General features: G+C 34.1%; 1 protein-coding gene across 1 annotated transcript; it reads left to right on the top strand.

The window, feature by feature from the left end:
- The first annotated feature begins 6,702 nt into the window (after positions 1-6,702).
- On the top strand, positions 6,703-14,941 carry LOC123534315 (procathepsin L-like). Its single transcript, XM_045316493.2, has 9 exons — positions 6,703-6,851; positions 9,176-9,354; positions 9,991-10,096; positions 10,323-10,475; positions 10,759-10,888; positions 11,375-11,475; positions 12,554-12,702; positions 13,317-13,436; positions 14,655-14,941. The coding sequence occupies exons 1-9, from the start codon at positions 6,846-6,848 to the stop codon at positions 14,755-14,757; spliced, it is 1,047 nt and encodes a 348-aa protein (XP_045172428.2). The 5' UTR covers positions 6,703-6,845; the 3' UTR covers positions 14,758-14,941.
- Positions 14,942-19,530: the final 4,589 nt, after the last annotated feature.

A 19,530-nucleotide genomic window follows, 5' to 3' on the forward strand; every position in this document is an offset into this window, starting at 1 on the left:
AAGCATATTTAAAATCTAGTCTTCTGTGGTCTTCCAGGAACGTTTGCTCTGAATGAATATTCTGTAGCTTATTTATTACTTTATAAATATTCTATAAGTTCCTTGTTTAACAGGATATTAGTGATTGATCGTGTTTGATTGAATCAAAATATAGTGCGCCATAACGTTGAAATAGCACTGTTTCTATCTTCTGAACTCGATTAAACTGCAAATATCCTTGGTTTCGTAAAATGTGTGGTTGGTCTGGTCAATTTTATTTGTAATTTATTCAAAGGTGAGGTTCATATATTGGATGGAAAGTAATTGATGTATTTACCTTACACTCTTGAAGGTTCTGTATGTTTTAGTTAATTTATGTTTGGTGCCCGAATCTAAACAGAGGTATTAGAGATATTAATGTTGTTAAATCCGTACAAATATACGTAACTAAATTGTCAATTGCCATTAGGCCTAAAACATATTGTTGGTTTCCGGTAACATGCCAAAAATAGGGTCTGTAGGTAGGAAAATGTTTTAAACTTTTAATTGGATTTTTTACAATGAAGAAAGAGCAACCTCCCTTGAAAAGTATTTAAAAAAATAGCGTTTTTTTTCCAACGCACCTGGGCGTATTCCTCCGACATAAAAGTTGGAAGGTCGCCATCTGGCCTATAAAATGTGTATGAGAAAGTGATCTATTCTGGTTCAGGTATAACGAACGTGATTGAAGACTGTTTGTTCATTGCGCAATTATGACAAGAACCAAAATTTGCTTCATTGCGGTCATAGATACTTAATTTTGCTGAAATGTTTAGGTAAGCTTTTCGTAAGAGCTAGTCATCGGCCCGTTTGTTTTGTCAGAACAGTGTAGGTCATGATCAGACTGCATGGATGTGCAGGGTAATCATGATCTACACTGGTCGCAAAGGCAGAATCACTCATGCCAAGCATGATCATGGTTAATGTTCAATGACTGTAGTCGATGTATACTGTGAAATCATTAATATTCGTGGGGGGCTAATTTTCGTGGATTTCGTGGTTGTGTCAATCCACGAAATTTAATGCCAACGAACATGTAAAATTTCCATTCATTTTATGTTCAAAAGTTGAAATCCATGAATTCATGTCCCCACGAAATTGCCGTTTTGACTAAAACCACGAAATTTCATGTCCACGAAATTAAATGATTTTACAGTATGCCATTTTGGGAGAAAACCAAATTGTCCTGTTTCGTCATTAAAACATAATAAACATTGGCATAAATTTTCGGTAAGAGTCCTGTTAGCCCGGTAGGTTAAGCACAAGACTATAAATAAAGGGGCCGCGAGTTCGATCCTTGGTTGTATATGACTGTCTGTTAACAATATCTTGAAGACAATGGATTTTTAAATCAACTGTGATTTGGTGAAAAAGAATGAGCAGTAACCATAAAAAAGAGTGACGTTAGTAAAATGGTTCAGGCTTTAATTTTTGTCATACATTCGCGGCAGAAAACATCAAGGTCTGCCATTTGAGACCTTAGCTGACCTTGAACGCAGTCCATCTGAACTCAGGAGGTTGAGTTCTACAAGACGCATCAACTGGCGAGGTTACCTCAAACCTCATTTTAGGTTAATCAGACTTATTCCCTTTTGTCTTCGCAGTCCATGTACCCATTTCTAGGTATCAGTTTCTAGGTATCAAACAACTATTGTCACTGACAACAGACCCACACCCTTCTGATAGTATCTGTACAGGTTGTGAAACTAAATATCATTGCGATCATTTGAACCGTTTGTGAACAAGCATTTACCATTTATCCACTCTTTAAGTCTTATTTTCTGATACTGTCTGGAAATTAAAATATCTGCAGGCAATATTTTGCAAAACTATACGTTTTGTTTGTTATTCGAATAAAAGATGTATGTCAAAATATCGTCAACTTGTCTATATCGTTTACACGCTTTCGTAATTCACAACACAAACTATATTATCATGATTCAAAATCTCGCTGCGAATTTTACTTGATTATACATTTAGAAGTCACGCCTTCTCGTGCAAGAAGCCACGCCTCAAAAACATAAAATCACGCTTCTCACGTATCTTAATCAAACCTGGTCCAGTTTTAATGTGGCATGACTTTTTCTAAGCAGATTCTGTAATTCCATGTAGACAGAAAGATGAATTGTGTAATGGAATGAATCGGTCGTGGGTGTGCGACGATGATTCTCTGTAGACAGAAATCATGATGATGGTGATGGATAGTAGAAAACAATAACAGGGTGTCACAGATACTGGAGTCGGTCAATAAAAAGTATAAAACTTACCACTGGAGTAAAAACATCATTAAATTAAACAATCACTTTTATAAAACAAATATTTAGATCGGAAATTGGAAAGACTGGCAATCCTATCTAAAATCTGCCTTCTACGACCTTCCTTGAATGTTTATTTTTTACTTAATGAATATTCTGTAGCTGATTTATTACTTTATGAATATTCAATAAGTTCCTTGTTTCTCAGGATATGAGGGATTGATAGTGGTTTATTTATCCGGAAAATAGCATACCATAACTCTTCTGAATTCAATTAAATTGATAATATCCTTAGTTTCATTAAGTATGCATTATTAGTCTGTCAATTTTACAGGTAATTTGTTTATTAGTGAGGTTCATATCTTGGATACAAGTGACTTCATTTCCTGATCGCTTTGTATTTACCTGACACACTTGGCTATTCTGTATGTTTTCAGTAAATAAATGGTTTGTTTTTGTCTTAACCTAAATAGCGGTATTACCATTGATGAATGCATAACAAATGTTGTTATTATGTGAATTCACAGACAGCTGTGCGGAAAAGGGAAGGAGAAAGGTGAAATTTAATAGAGGCTGTTGCTGAAAACAGGCTTTTTTGCTCTAAAAGTAAAAGAAATGGGAAATAGCAAAATTGTTTGGCTGCTTCCTACAGATGGCTGCTAAATAGAGGTGACTAATTACACAAGTCTGGTTGGAAATTAAACAATTTTCTTGTTAACAGGAATGTTTCGAGTTACCCTCTACGAAGATTTTTGAATCTATCCGATTCATTTAAAACATGGCCGCCAGTTTCCATATTGTGTATGTAGTGGGAACTTCAAAAATCTTCTCGTCAGAAATTGAAAATAATTTCAAATTAAGCTCCATGGATAACTAACCAAAAAAAATGAAATAATTTCAAATAGCGCTCCTTGGACAACCATCTACCAAGATATCTTGATTTGTCAATAAACATAGGCAGAAAAGCAAACCAATTTTAAAAAAAAGCTTTTGGGGCTCTCGTAGCCAAGTGTTCAAGATGGCCAACCCTGAATGACTTGCCATTATCCGCTGTGGGTTCTGAACCTCGCTTGTTTTGTGCAACACGATGACGCTTGTTTTGTGCAACACGAGGACAAAACAAACAAGGGAACGCCATGGGTACCGCCTTGAAATGGTCAGAGGCAAAAACAATATTGAGAGCTTATATCGGCTTATGGTGCGCACCTTACCTCACTCTTATCCCCACCATATTCCAAAATTCCTAAACCAATAGTATGATTGAGATATTATTTCACAAAAATGTTCCTTGACTGACCTTAATATTAATAAAATCGTTAAGTTCCATCGTGTCTTATCAAAACAATGGCTGCATTGAGTTGTTCTAGTTTTCCTTATATATGACTTGACGGAAAACTTTGAAAATCGCCTCTAAATCTGCGACAAGTTTTTAAAGTTACTTAATTGGCAATACTGTTTCATTTTACAACTGTGAAACTCTAGTGGGAAATACAGGGTCATCATGTCTTTCCTGTTCAAGACTAACTGTTAATAAAGACCACCTTTTGACTCTCCCAAGTGCAGGTTTAACCGTAATTTAAAAACGTGTCTCTTTCATAATCCCCAGATATTTTTTTAACAGATGTAAGGAAGTAATTTATTCTGATTGAAGTACGACGAAAAGCCAAGTGCTTAGAGACTGTTTGTTCGCTGTGTTATTACAAGAACTAAAATATGTTTAATTGTTATTACAAACAGGGACAATCTGCATAACATTGACATAAGGTATAATCAATGTTTACAAGGCCTCATTGTGTTGTAACTTTATCAGTTATATGAGAGGTTGAAATGTTATAGACTTTTAGGCCTTTACTGGTCATCTGGGCTACAAAATAAAAAAATCTTTTAGTATCACTTATTTTATCAGTAGGACATGAATATAAGAAGCGACATGCTCGCCCGCACTCTTGAGAGACATGTTGTTTTAACCATGATGAGAACTGACTTAGATTTTAACCATATATCAGTAAGAGCAGCCTGTCGCTTCTGACTATTGACAATAAATAACAAATGCTGATTGAATGGGATAAGACCGTGACTTTTATTATTATAATATCATTACAGAAAATTAATGAAATATCATGGCATTTTGTATGAGATAGGAGTATCATGAAATGAAGCATGAAATGATAGATTTCTAGCTAAATTGCAAAGAAACAAAATAGGCAACGCTATGATGCTGAAGCTCTAAATTTATGATAAGCACACATGTACTAGACAATGGAAGGAGAATGCAAAATTGAAAATTGTGCTAGCAAATCCAGCTGCCGAAAATCCGAGGCCAAGATGCTCAACGAATTCTCAACTTCATGATAATGGATTTAAAGGAAACAAAAATATGAATCCAGTCAAGTGCAAGAGAATGTATAATTAGAATAAAACTGCCAAATAGATACCATATTTTTGCCATGTTTATGCAGCAATATATCAGCCACGATGGGAACAAAAGTCACGACTAACAATTAAAACTTAAGTCTTTAAAATGATATTTTTTGCTCTTAAAAAGATGATATTTTGCAGCAAACTGAATAAACAAGTCCGCTGCTGCCCGCGTGTTTACTTGATACAACATAATTATCATATTCTACAAAATAAAATGTTTTCTTTACTGAATAAAAACAAACAGTTTCTTTTGTTTCACAACCTTAAAATTTTCACTGAATCTATTTCATTTTGTTAACAGGGCTATTTCAAAGGGAAGTCGAGTAACTGCGAGACGGCTGCTTAACCCCTAACTCCTATTTATATATCTTTTTTACCCTCATCTTTTAGTTATTTATTTTAATTTGGAGGGGGAGGAGGGAGGTAGTGATATCCAAATGCTGCAAACAGAAAGGTGTCTCCACCCCCCGACTTTCTTGATCTATAACACTCGTTTTTCTGGTATTAAATGAAAATTGGACATGATACAGGTCGTAACATTTACACAAATTAAATATTCAGATAAATACTTAAATAAACTGAAAAAAATCGCTGAATTTCGTAGATGAAACACCTGAAGCCTCCATATACTTGGTGGCGAACTTTTGACTTCTTGGAAGGAAAAATTGTCTTTATCCATAAAAGGTACTGTATACCGGCGTGGCAGTATGTGGCATGACCTGGTGTACTGGCGCTGAAAAACATATAACACGGCAGCAGATTTTTTTCAAAAAATGTTAGGGTGAGGAGGGTGGGTATTTTTATATACGAAGTGTCGAATTGCCTGCTTAGTTATTTGTGAAGGAATGAACCGGTTTGAAATATAAAATTGATCAAAATGACCACACCCGTGAACTGCTCGTGCGTGAAATTGATTAATCGAGGCACGTTATATTATATGGACTGGATTAGTGTAACTGAAGCAGAAATTATAGCTCTTGCGTACCTACTGAAAAATAAAATAGATTTATTTCCCAAGAGAACATAAATTCCTTTGTTCTCATAAAATCATTAAACGTGAACCGTAGCATCTTTGCATGTACCTTTATCTTTTTTGTTAAGATCATTTTGTTAAAATCATTTCACTATTAAAGTTAAAACTGAATCACATGAAAGGTCTTCGTCGGCGTCACCCTTGCCAGTGGTTAAGATATGCACACTTATATAGCATCATTTAGGTTCATTTTACTTGAACACTATACGAGTTATAGCTTTGAAACTTTGTACAAATGTTTATCATCGGTATCCAAATACGAAGGCGAAGCATTTTGCATGCATTTTGTCAGAATTTTGTCCCATTCTGTACATAGAAAATTGGAATTTCTTATGTAAGTCTTCTTTTCTTGAAATTTTTTTGAAACGTCGTACGTTTGTATATAAGTACCTACTGATTGAAAACTAGTTTCTAGGGACTTAAGGAATACGTCCGTCTACACTTTGATGCACGGTCTATAACTCGGCCATCCACCAAGAGATTTTAATATTACTTAGCATAAATGATTCCCATAATAACACGGCGCGTCATGTGCAACACTGTGGGCCCCTAGTTCAAAGGTCAATGTCCGACTGTGAGGTCAACGGTTAACAGGAGTTTCCTGTCCATAATGAGACAATCTAGATCCCTAGCATTAAACTGAAGGTCATATGTCAACATTACGTGGCACAATAGTTCCCACTAATATGTCATAAAAATGTTGGTATATTTCTTCTGAATTACTTCCCTTTTTAATGACTTTTTGATACTTCTACTGAATGCAAGTCACGATGAAGTATATGTAAATAACTTAATAACATTTACTGGATTGTTTTTATAGATATACAAGTAAATCAACAAGTTAAAGATACTAACTGGTTATTTTATCATAAAGCAGACATGCCGCCTCTACTCGGATATTAAAACTTTAAACAATTTTGAAACAGGACACGTATCCACATAATGCCCACTAGAAAGCTTATGCAATTAAGATATTGTAAGTTGTTTTTAATTAGATACTCGACAAATTGATTTCTTTATCGATCACGTATCATTAGGTCATTTTAACAACCAGGATCTTTGAACCTCTAAAAAGGCAAACTTTTGCCTCTCCTTGCATTACAGTAGCGGAATTATCAATGATGGTAAGGGTTTTTGATATTTTCATACATTTTTGTCTTGGATTTAAGTGAATTTACAAACTATTAAATCATTAATTTTGATAATCGATAAATATTTCATAATATAGTTACCACTTAATTTGATGTATAAAAAGAAATGGTAATTAATAAATATGTATGTCACTAAATTTGAAGATATTTTATGTTTAAGAAATAATAAAACTGTTAATATATTTTATCATTTAATAAAATATGTGCAGGAGTTAGGCCTAGGATGCGTAATAATGAAATCACGAGTGCGTAGCGCTGGTGATTTCATTATTCGCACCCGAATGACTGTTTATATTTTATTACCTGATAAAATTATTGGAACGTGTTTATTATTTCGATTCCAACAACGTCAAAAATTCGCACTTTACAGTACTAAACGTCATTCGGGCCTTATGCTGTTACAATTTACTCCCCATGGTAAGAAAGTGATGCATCGTCAATATTTGTTTCTTTTTACGGAAGTATTTATAATCTAGTAATCTAACAGCTCGTAAACTATTATTAATAAAAATGCAGATATTTTATTATTTGACCAAGTGTTAATTACGATCTTAACTTGTATACGACGTATTTGTGTGAATAGGAATAGCGGTAGAATCTCTTACGCTACAATCGTAGGGTGTTAAATGTATCAACCAATTAAATTTTATTTCCTACAAAATGTATATAAGCTCTTTGCTATATGGTTATATTGCAATTAATGCGGATGGTGTTAGAATCAAAGTAAATAGACTTATGCATTTATTCGATGAATAATAGAACTGACATAATGTGCCACATAAAATGATTAAGTTCTCTGTCAACAAAATACCCTTTGTGTTGTATATTATGATAAATTGCCACTATAACATTATTCTTGCCCGTCCCGACGGGTCGCTATAATGATAGGATTTTTGTTTGAAAACAACGAAAAAGACCGAAGCTTTCGAGTCCCATGAAGGTTGCAAATGCATTGGCAAGCTGAGAACCAGCTATTGCAATATATAAGATTACAACACACTAAAAAGCAGTTCTTCTTTATTCTATATAAAATTGACATATTTCCAATGGCCGCAGCACACACCAGGACCCATTTTAAATGTCTGTAACTTACATTTTCTTGAAGAATATAGTCAGTGCTGAAACTGAGACCCCAAATTGTAGTGGTGGTGTATAATCTAAGTTTCCATGAAAAATTCTGTCATGTTGTTATTTCATTATGAAAGTGCTACCTACATGTCAAGCATAGATCTGTCAAGCGATTTTAGCAAAACAATTGCAAAGAAAATAAGGAAAATAGCTCTACAGAGCAAAAAAAACTGAGAACTATTTGTATCCGCTATTATGCGACTATCATTTTTTTTGCGCCATTTTCCTATTTAGTGTCTGTATGCCTATAAACCCAAAGGACGTCTTTCTAAATGATGGTACACCAGCATATGTACTTGACCATTAGCATAATAAACGGGCCACTGACTAACTTTTACTCTCTACCATGTTCTTTTTAGAGTAGTGAACCCGAAACGACACTCTACAATTTCCTTGAGATTATGGTCTCCTCCTTAAATTGCTTCGGCGGTCACAAGTACATGGATTTCCGTACCTGTATTATGCTTAATGCATACGTAAAGTATGTAATCAAACCAAAACTGACGTGTGTCATTAAGGACGCAGTATCATATGTCTGCGGCTGCCTTCATCAATAGAAATTGAAAAGTTTATTTGCCACAACATGACAGACAATCATTGCACAAATAATTTGATTTATCTAATGCGCGTTGTTTGACAAACAGTATACGAGTACAAATATGACAAAGCTTACATAACAGGAGCACTAAAAAGAAATAAATATAACTTTATTGAAACACTATAAGAACAATTTAGGATAAAATTTAAGAGAAAAATATCTTGTTGTAGCTCACGTTCTATACTTTTATTTTGTATGCCTCCTCCAGGCATTTGCGTAAAGAACATACACTTTAAAAGACAAAACAAAAATCGATGTCCGGGAAGTATCTAGCAAAAGCTACAACAACAAAAAGTTTCACGCCGCGACTGTTTACTTAGCATGGGCCAAGATGCGATTTTGTATAGACAATCGGCAAATTTCGCATTATCCTTACGTGATTTCGACTTTTTCCGGAAGTTACGGAAAAGTCCGAAGAATGCCGAATTGACCAACGAGAATACATAATCTCAGGGAAATTGTCGATTGTCTCTACATGCCCACCGGCTTAAAGTAGAAATAGACTTGAAATACTAAATAATTCATTTTCAAAGAAAATATCTTACTTCAAAAGACAAAAATTATTTTGCAGACGAACTCGGCATTGGTTTTACTCGCCTGCTGTGTCGGCGTCAGCCTCGGTTTGAACTCATGGGATCTTCCGCAGACGAACTTACTTTCGTTTGTGAACTCTGAGTTAGATCAGGATTGGATGCTTTTCAAGAAGACTTACAACAAGACGTATGTTGATGCCAACGAGGAAGTCAGAAGGTACATTTTACAAAGAGAAATAGTTACATTTCTGACAAAAAAAGTTCCGAAAGAAAGATGATAATTATTTTACTTTCGTTATTGCACAAATATGGAATTCGAATAATGATCCGCACATTTAACGCTGTACTAGTTTCTAGTATTGTAAAAATCTACGTTTCCATCTGTTTATAATAATAAGAATTTTTACAAGAGGGACATATTAGAGCTTTCTGTAGTCATTCGATTCCTAATAGTCATGAACGTTTTATACGTTATACAAGTAATAAACTATGAGGGTTTGCGTTTTCCGAACTGTTTTTTTCGGAGGAAATCGATTAGGCCCGGCTTATACAATAGATGTTGTTAGACACAGGTACCATAAAAATCGACAAGAAGTAGGAGATGTTGATATTTGCGATCTCAAAAATAAAGTTCTTTGCAGGTCTATATCAAAACTGCAATACCATATATGTTTTTAAAAATATAATTTGTGATTTTAAGCACATAAAAATTTAAACATCATTTCCGACTTTGAAAAATTATCTCTACAGCTGCTACCATCTTCATTGACGTGTAAACTCTCGGTCGTTTCCGTGATCGCTCGGCATTTTCCGTTTTTTTATGTTTTGAATAAGGTATCTGTTTCTATTCCAGACGTTTATATTGGGAAGATACTCTGCAGTTTATTCAGGAACACAACCTGAAGTTTGACCAAGGAGAATCTACTTTTACAGTGGGAGAAAATGATTTTGCCGACATGGTTTGTTATATATTAATCCGAGTATAATACGTATTAATGGAGATTCGCCCAATTAGATGTATTCTTAGTTCTTAATACAGGTTCATGAGCTATGCTTTCTAACATTAATGTAAACAAAAAAAATCTACAGTGCCAATATTTCTGTTGAAGGCATAAAATTATCAGTGTCCGTTGTGTCTTAATTGCCAAAACTAGATTAACAAAATTTGCATGTTATGTTTTTAAGGCTGAAGACGAGTTTGAGAAAACCTACCTGCGATGTCTTATTTTACCGGAAGTAGAGGAAGAATATCCGGAAGCCCTCACTGAACCGGATCCGGAAGCTCCTAATCAACTTGACTGGAGAAAGCGCGGATTTGTTTCATCAGTGAAAAACCAGGTACGTTGTTGTTACGTCGATTCAGATTGTCGCCAATCTTCTTATTCCTTAAATGTATCTCGGTAAGGTAAAACGTATCTCACTTAAGTAAACCATAGCAATCAATAGCAAAGATTGTCTTGAAATATACAGTATCAACGGACGCCATTTATTAAAGATGTCAACATGTAACATACTGGGACTTGTCTGTTAGGTCAATGACAAATGAATAGCCATTCCTCACTTTGTTAACCGATCTTAAAAAGGAATAAATTTTAAATGACGATTTACAATATCCTTTTAGGGAAGGTGTGGATCTTGTTGGGCATTCTCCGCATTGGGAGCGTTGGAGGGGCAACAGAAGAAATATCATGGAGGTTCGGTCAGTGATTTGTCTGAACAGAATCTGGTTGATTGTGCAAATAAAAAATATGGTAAGTGGAATCTTCTGAAAATCAATGTTCCCTTTTTCCTCGGCAAAAAAATCTGAAATGACAGGATTTTTATAACACGGACTGACTGAAGAGTCTAGAACTAAGAGTGACCTGGAGCGAGTGTACCAAAATTAATGTGGAGGCCTCAGCTGACCATTTGAACATGGATAAATCCGTACGGTCATAAACAGATGTTTCCTTCTTATTGCCCCTCATCGATGTGGGTTCGAGCCTCACTCGGGGCGTTGAATTCTTCATGTGGGGAAGCCATCCAGCTGGCTTACGGAAGGTCGATGGTTCTACCCAGGTAACCGCTCGTGATGAAATAATGCACGGAGGGGCACCTGGGGTCTTCCTGCACCATCTTAGCTGGAAGTCGCCATATGACCTATAATTGTGTCGGTGCGACGTTAAATCCAACAAAATAAAATATATAAATTCCTTCTTAAGTGTTCACATTCTAAGCAATTCTAGTTAATCTTTAAGGTAATTATGGATGCGAGGGTGGATGGATGAACAATGCTTATAAGTACATCAAAGATAACCGAGGAGTTGACGGCGAGATCTGTTACCCATATACAGCCAAGGTATCTGTTTCCAATTTCCAGACAGTATATAAACACCATTTTAGTGCACTTCATATATAAACATAATTTCACTCACGACGCTATAACTTTCCAACATACTAAGAATAACAAAGTTGCCGTGGCAGCCTTTTTTTTTGGCAACCGTATACAGCCAAGGTATCTATTTCTAATTTCCCAGCGCTATACAAATACTATTTCAGTGCACTTTGTATCTAATAATGATTTCGCTCACGACATGATATCTATCCAACCTTTTGAAAAAAATAATTTAGCTGCCGTGACAGTCTATTTTGGCAATCGTTTTGAATATAAGATGCATACTTCAAGAAAATATTTATTGTTATTCTCATTGTATGACACGATGACGTCATCACTATTCGTCTGCATCGAATCAGGTTAAAAAGTGCTTCCAACCAATTTACTTCTACCTCTTTCTGTTATTGACATTACGTTAACTCTTATTTATCTTGAAATATTATTTACCAGAAGAGAGTTAAATGATCCCAAAAGATTTTTTTTTACAGTCAAATCTGTCTAGTATAAAGACCACCCTTGAGGAATAAAAAATGTCTTTGTTGACAACATGTTAATTTACACTATATGTGGTTAAACGGGAAGAGAGAATATTGGCCTTTATAAACAGACATTATAGAACTGGCCTTTATTTGGAGGTTGGTTTTAGAAAAGGTTTGACGCTAATTTGACACTGTATTTTTCATAAATCGGACCATTGCTATAGAAGATTTCAATAAGTATTTGACACTCATTGTTTAATTATATCCAGATGGAAAAATATAAATATGTTGAAAATTCTGCAATATTTGAATTCTAAAATATCATTAACTTCTATACAATAAACGAATTTTAACCCCCACTCCCCCCCCATCCACCCCGCATAATGTTTTTCACTTGACCTTGAACTGCACCAAGCTCGTGACGATGCGCCCGTATGAGCATTCGTCCGTAATCTCTCATTCCTGTTAGCGCAGACGACAGGTCAATACCAGCAACACTGGTTAGGTCAATACCAGCAACACTATGTAAATCAACCTGATTGGTGTATTCTCGTCTTACACAGGATGAGACTTGTAGCTACAAACGGTGTTGTAAGGTGGCCAAAAATGGTGGATATGGGAACGTTGGTAAATCCGATAGCAGTCTTCAAAGTTCACTGGCGAAAGTAGGACCCATTGCCATTGCCATGGACGTCAATCACCGCTCTTTTTGGTAATATTGAAACAGATTTTAATTTCTTAATCTTTGCTTAATTAATTAGTCATTCATATCTTCTTCCTAATAATATGCGAAATACATCAAAATGTACAAAATGTATTTTCATTTTTTATAAATATTTTACAGTAATCACAGTGGTAGCTGAAGTAAACTCTTATTTCGAAATACTTAAAGAGCAATTTGAAGGTAAATTTAAAAATAAAACATGGACACAAAAGCACTGCAGTAAGCATAAAGCATTCTGGTAAGTTGTCGTGCTATATCTATTGGTAAACATGACAACCGCACCCCCCAGTCCCCCGCCTGCCCAAATAAAATGTTAGATTTCTATTTACTAAGTTAACAACAATATATGTAACTGACCTAATCTAACTTATCTTTATCGAACGGAAAATGGACAGATGTCTTCAGCCTATATGTTCAACTTTTCTGCTATATAGGGAAAGGACGGTAATAGGTCAGTTCTTGAAAGAGCCTTGGATTTCAACATTTATACCCTAGTTCAAACATCTTAAAAGGACGGGCCTAAAAAAGCTTTACGAATAGTAAAATCTTTCTTATCAGTTGTACATTTCTGAATGATTTATTTCTGATCCAAATGTGTACAGGAGTTACAAAAACGGGATATACCACGAGCCTAACTGCACGAGTAAACATCCCACCCATGCCATGGTAGCTGTGGGATATGGTGAAAGCAGCGGAGGACAATATTGGATCATCAAAAACAGGTAAGGAAATGGTAAAATCTTCTTGCAATGAAAAGGCACTGAGGTAAGCAAGCAAATTCTGGTAAGTTGTCATGGAAAAAAAAAACAAGTGAAAACTTGTTGATTTAGTTTTATTGACAAACAATATCTGAAAAAGGTGCATACTTAGTGATTAAATTTATATACAATACTTACAGAAAACGGTGAAATGGTTTTGTAATAAACGTGCAGTCACTTTTTTTGAAGTATAACATAACGGGATAAAATCATTTTTACTGTAAATCAAATCTGAAGGCATATGTAATGCTTTGAAGGTACAGTAGTACTAAATATTTTATCAAGCAGTTAGCACTTCCGGGCTATCAGATGATGGTGAAAAGAAAAAATCCTCAGTTTTTTTTCTCAGTTAAAATGGCATTTTGATGTTTAATGTAAGCCAGTTCCTGTTTTTTTATTATGTATTTGTAGACATATTGACGCCCCAGAATAAGAAGGGCGTAAGTGTAAGTTACGCCCTTTTATGAATCATACATTTTTTGAAACTACACACCAAGGGGCATACTTCTGTAAAAAACAATTTTTGTCACAAACTGCTGTGTTGATCAAATTCACCAATAATAAAAGGGTGTAAGTGAAAAGTTTTTCAGAATCCCAGTAATAGAAGGGCGTATCTGCACTTAATTGTTGTACCAGAAAAGTCCACTTACGCCCTTAGAATTAGAAGGGCGTATCTGTCATAGACATTTTTTTTTCATTTTGCAGAAAACTATGATTTTCCACTTACGCCCTTAATTTATTATTATTATTATTTATTATACTTGTCAATTTGGTAGCATTTTCAGGGAATTTTTTTGCTTTTATAGAATTGTATATAAACCTTAATTGTTACACATGTATTCATTCTCACATTTTAGCTGTCAGTTTGGAAGATATTCTATAGTCTTGACCTGTCAGACAAAAAATCTCTCTTAGTAGATACATGTCCCCTTCTTTTCTTGGTGTTTTTCTTGTGGTTAATAGGTCTTTTAAGAACATAAGGCTAGTAATCATTTTTTCAAATGGGCATTTCTATGTCTTACAGCTCTCAGAAGATTGTTGATTTTATTTAGAACATACAGCAAATTTATTTACTACTGTATACCCTTGAAACAATGGAAGACATATTTAGCATTAAAAATTATATTAGTGCATTACAATGTACGTCAATTATTTTTGAATACCTTTTTGTTTCCATTTCAGTTGGGGAACTGATTGGGGTGCAAGGGGCTACTTGTTTGCAGCCAGAAACAAGGGAGACAAGTGCGGGATTTCACAGTACGCGAGTTATCCCACAGGTGTATAAGACATTGGAAATATTTGAGCACGAATTGTGGCTCGTTTAGACTTACGTACAAAAGACACTTTTATTCCTTACTTATTGACTATAGTGTACATTGTGACACGTTTTGTAATCGCATATTCTATGTAATAACATATTTTACGTTTTAATGGTTTACCTTACATATAAATAAACGACAATACCTATCCATTTATTATCTAAGAATGATATATACAATATGTTACTGAAATTGCCTGTGTCAGAAATCAGAAATGTACAGCTTGTTATAAGAAAGTAAAAATATAGCGTCTACGTCCCTCCATGATATCAAAAATGAAATCAATAAATTCCAGAAAAAAAGTTTAAAGTTACAGTTTCAACATTAACATTGTACCAATATGTGGTGTCGCGTAATGAAAAGCTGTTTTACGTGTGAGATGAAACTGCACTCCACTCACAAACACCGTTACTACTTACTTAATCCTCTTTGCGCTGGTTTGCGCATAAGGCCACCACCAGAGATCTCCAATGTATTCTGTCCTTCGCCCATGTCTGTACTTGGCCCCAGGTCCAGTTTGCGTTTTCTCATGTGGCTATCGGTACAATTCATAATCTGTCTTGTAAATAAAGCAGTTTGTTATGTAGATTTACTAGTTTGTCCGGTACATTTCTTAGTTTATGTTGTGCATTCACTAGTTTGTGCTGTACAATTAATAGTTCCAATATATTTGGTAGAAATTATAATTTGTCTTGTAGACAAAACTGTTATGTACAGTTACTAGTTTGTCCGGTTATTAGTTTGTGATGTCCATACATTAGTTTGTGCTGTCCAATTAATAGTTCGTTATGTGCTTTTCCCAATATGTTCGGTACAAATCATAATTTGTTATGTAGATAAAACAGTTTATGTACATTTACTAGTTTGTCCGGTACATTTCTTAATTTGTGTTGTGCATTCGCCAGTTTGTGCTGTCCAATTGATTGCTTAAAAATATCCGAGTTCATGTTAAATTACACAACGTGTACCCTTACAATTTTTGTCTTTACAAGTGGATTCTCATACACACAACAAATATACTACTTATGTTAGATAAGTTCTTTTCGGCAATTATCTATTTTCGGAAATTTTTGAAAAGATAATTAATACATATTTGTTTATTAAAACATAACAAACTGCTTTATCTACAAGACAAGTTATGATTTGTACCGAAAATATTGGGAAAAGCACATAACGAACTATTAATTGGACAGCACAAACTAGTAAATGCACAACACAAACTAAGAAATGTACCGGACAAACTAGTTAATGTACATAACAAACTGTTTTATCTATACAACAAATTATGATTAGTACCGAACATATTAAGAAAAGCACATGACGAACTATCTATTGGACAGCACAAACTGATGAATGCACAACACAAACTAAGAAATGTACCGGACAAACTAGTAAATGTACATAACAAATTGTTTTATCTACAAGACAAATTATAATTTGTACCGAATATATTGGAAAATGCACATGACGAACTATCAATTGTACATCACAAACTGGTGAATGCACAACACAAACTAAGAAATGTACCGGACAAACTAGTAAATGTTCTCTATTCAGTCAGTACATTTCAATGAACACCCCTAATAAATGGTATTGCCAAAACTGAAGGATGGACCAGTCCATTTTAGAAATTTAGCAGGGTAAGGGTTAACAATCTAAAAGTTCTGTAAGGTCATATCAAAATGATATAATTCCTTTGCATATGAACTCCGATCAAAGAAAAACCATTGTTTGGGACAGAACATCACAAGTTTAAATCGCACAGAAGTATAAGTCTCTTGAACTGGTTAAGGTATTATATCACTAATAGTAATGTTTACAAAATGGCCTTTGCTTGGTATATTCTGAAAGGTAAGCGTGTTTTGCACTATTTTGCAATTTTTAAACAACTTTTTACCGTGCTGTTTTTTTTTTTTTTTTTTTTTATAAATTTTGTATAACTTATGGTATCTCCTCAAGCTCAAGTAGAGACAAATTTCAAAGTGATATCCATTATCCAAAACGTTTGCAGAGAACTCATTCTACCATTAATTTTAATAAAAGAAACATCAAACTATTGGTAAACAATTATAAAACACAAAATAAAAATATAAATATCATTTTTCTATGGTGCCTCAAGTAAACGGATTTAATGAGACAGAATTCATACTTCAACATTGAAAAAGATAAGGTCAAATGCTGTGTTTCTGTTTTGAATTTTGCTTACTCTATTTAAAAATAACCTTAGGGCAGACGTAAAACTTACTTAATTTTCTTCTACAATATATAATCTAAGAGTGAAAGCAAAATAGAGAACTTTCACCGCGTGTAACTCAATATTTTTAAAGATGTGTAACTCTACCCCTTCTGTTTAAGTAGTAAATTCACTTTGAACACCAAGAAATTGCTTATAAATTCGTCTTTTTCCATTTTTGTACAAGAACTCATAATAAGTCTTGAAAGAAGTAAAAACTTACTAGAAAAAATGGAAAATAAGGTGAAAAAAATTTGGTCCCAGTAGGACTTGAACCTACGCCCCCATAAGAATTGCAGTAAAAGTAGGTTTGTGGTGGGTATTGAATACTCTTCAAAAAGGAGGTTCTCTATTAAAGATAGTTTGATACATCGTTAATACAAATGTGATAAAATATGTGTTACTTGAATAGAATATCAAGTTAAATCTATTTAGATCATTGGTAAATTTTTAAAAAAAATCATCACATTTACACGCATACTTTTAAATAAAATATGCACACGCACTTTAAACTGTATCTGTGTCTACCGAACATTAAGGGGACGCATACTTTGAAATTAGAAAAAGTGGGTGGGGTATTATAAAATTTACCTGCAAAAAAGTACAAGGTTTTGGTAAATGAAATGAATACTGTTTCAACTGTTATAAGTACACAAAGGATTGATCACTAAAATAAAAATGAGAAAAACTGAAACAAGAAAGTTATTGTTGAATTACGTAAGACTTCTTGTGTACATTCAAAGTCAACAATTAAGACTTTTTGGTGCGAAAATAATAGTGCTTCACTTTGTCTAAACATTTATCAATGTCCTACAGATTCTAATTTAAAGAAAGAATGTGAAATAAGTTCACTGTCTTGCTTTTCATTTCGCATATGTGAGCTAAAACACATTATTTAGTTTGTTTACAAAGTAGTGCCTAAGAAAAGATACGGTGGTCAAGGAATGCCACATTACAAAACTAAAAGAGTATATTCCCCTTAATACATTTAACATTTATCGTTACAGAAGTCTAGTGGCTTACAATAAAGGCCTAGAAATGTTGCCATTATTAATTTTTAACTTGGTTTTCATGAACTACAATGCACTTAAATATCAAAACACATTCAACAAACTTTTGAAAATGTATTGTCTTAAAAATCCCTAAAATAAGGTATGAAATTTGGTTGAGAGGTCCAATCAATGTGTATATGTGCAAAAGCAACATTCTAATCTTGTTCACAAAAGTTACTAATAAACAGCAGGAATGTCAATGATCAAAACTGGACGAATATACAGTTATCCTCACTTTAATGTCATTTATAGTTTGTCCTTGAATTCTCCACCATACTTTTCATAACTCTGTTTGCACGAGTTGCACGAGAATGCTGTCATTCACGTAAAAAAACGGGGTCAAATAAGTTGTAAATGCAGTATCATCTAAACGTAATTAATGGATTATGCAGTTCAAGATAAACTTTATCTCATATCGTAACGAACATGTATAATGTTGTAACAACAACTTTACTTACACTGATTTAAGTAGCAGTCGGTTTATAAGTGACTTTATTGATTCATTTTGTGTTTTGTTATTGTTGTCAAAAAGTATAACGGAAGTGCCTCACAACTGAAGCGGAAACCAGTTTGATGCGCAAAGAAGTCCACTGTAAGTAATATTATTTGACAAATGTCCACAGAAATTAATAATTTTCTAATATTAAAGACGAATATCTGAATAGGATTCATTATTTGATAAGAAATTATAATCATCGACATGTTTTTTTAAAAATCGTACACGTGCTGACACCTAAGTTGTCTCCCGTTGTTTATTAGAGTTACCTTTCGTCCGGCGCAGTAATACATTTGCAGTGAATCGCCGAGAAGTCGTGGAAAAATTAAAAACCATGTAAACAAACTAAAATTAACCACCGTTTCAAGATGAATTTCAAGTGATCGACATTATGCATTTAACCCGCCTGACCTGTGTAGCATCTTAGATATCTGTTCTAAGGTATTCATTGTGTAGAATGTCATGTTATGCCCTTGCAATGCTAATCCCCCTCTGACTTTTTTGTTTACATTTTTTATCAATGACAAATATGGCGTCCATCCCGAGGTGAACTGACGTGGCGTTAAATTTTTACATGTTTAAGCAAACCTGGGGCCGGTTGTTCGAAACTTTAACCGGCTGTTAACATAACCGCCTGTTAAATTTTGATTAAAAATACTAGACTTGGTGAAAAACACTAGTATGATGTTTTGATTTTATTGTAAAGAGTTTTCATTGTTCTTAATTCTTACCTTATACATTTGATTTTCAAAGTCGTCTGAAATGCGAAAAATAACTCTAAAAGTTAATCGACCGTTAGCTTAATCGCCTGTTAAAGTTTCGATCAACTGGGCCCTGGTGTGTTAGAAAGAAAATCTCATCCCTTCAACATTATTTGGAATACTGTTATTGTAAAAAACCTGTATTTTCCTTATACAAAAGCTTAATATTTTGTGTTGAATGTACTTTCACAAAGACC

Source organism: Mercenaria mercenaria, chromosome 12 (assembly GCF_021730395.1).
Source record: "Mercenaria mercenaria strain notata chromosome 12, MADL_Memer_1, whole genome shotgun sequence".
Lineage (NCBI taxonomy): Eukaryota > Metazoa > Mollusca > Bivalvia > Venerida > Veneridae > Mercenaria > Mercenaria mercenaria.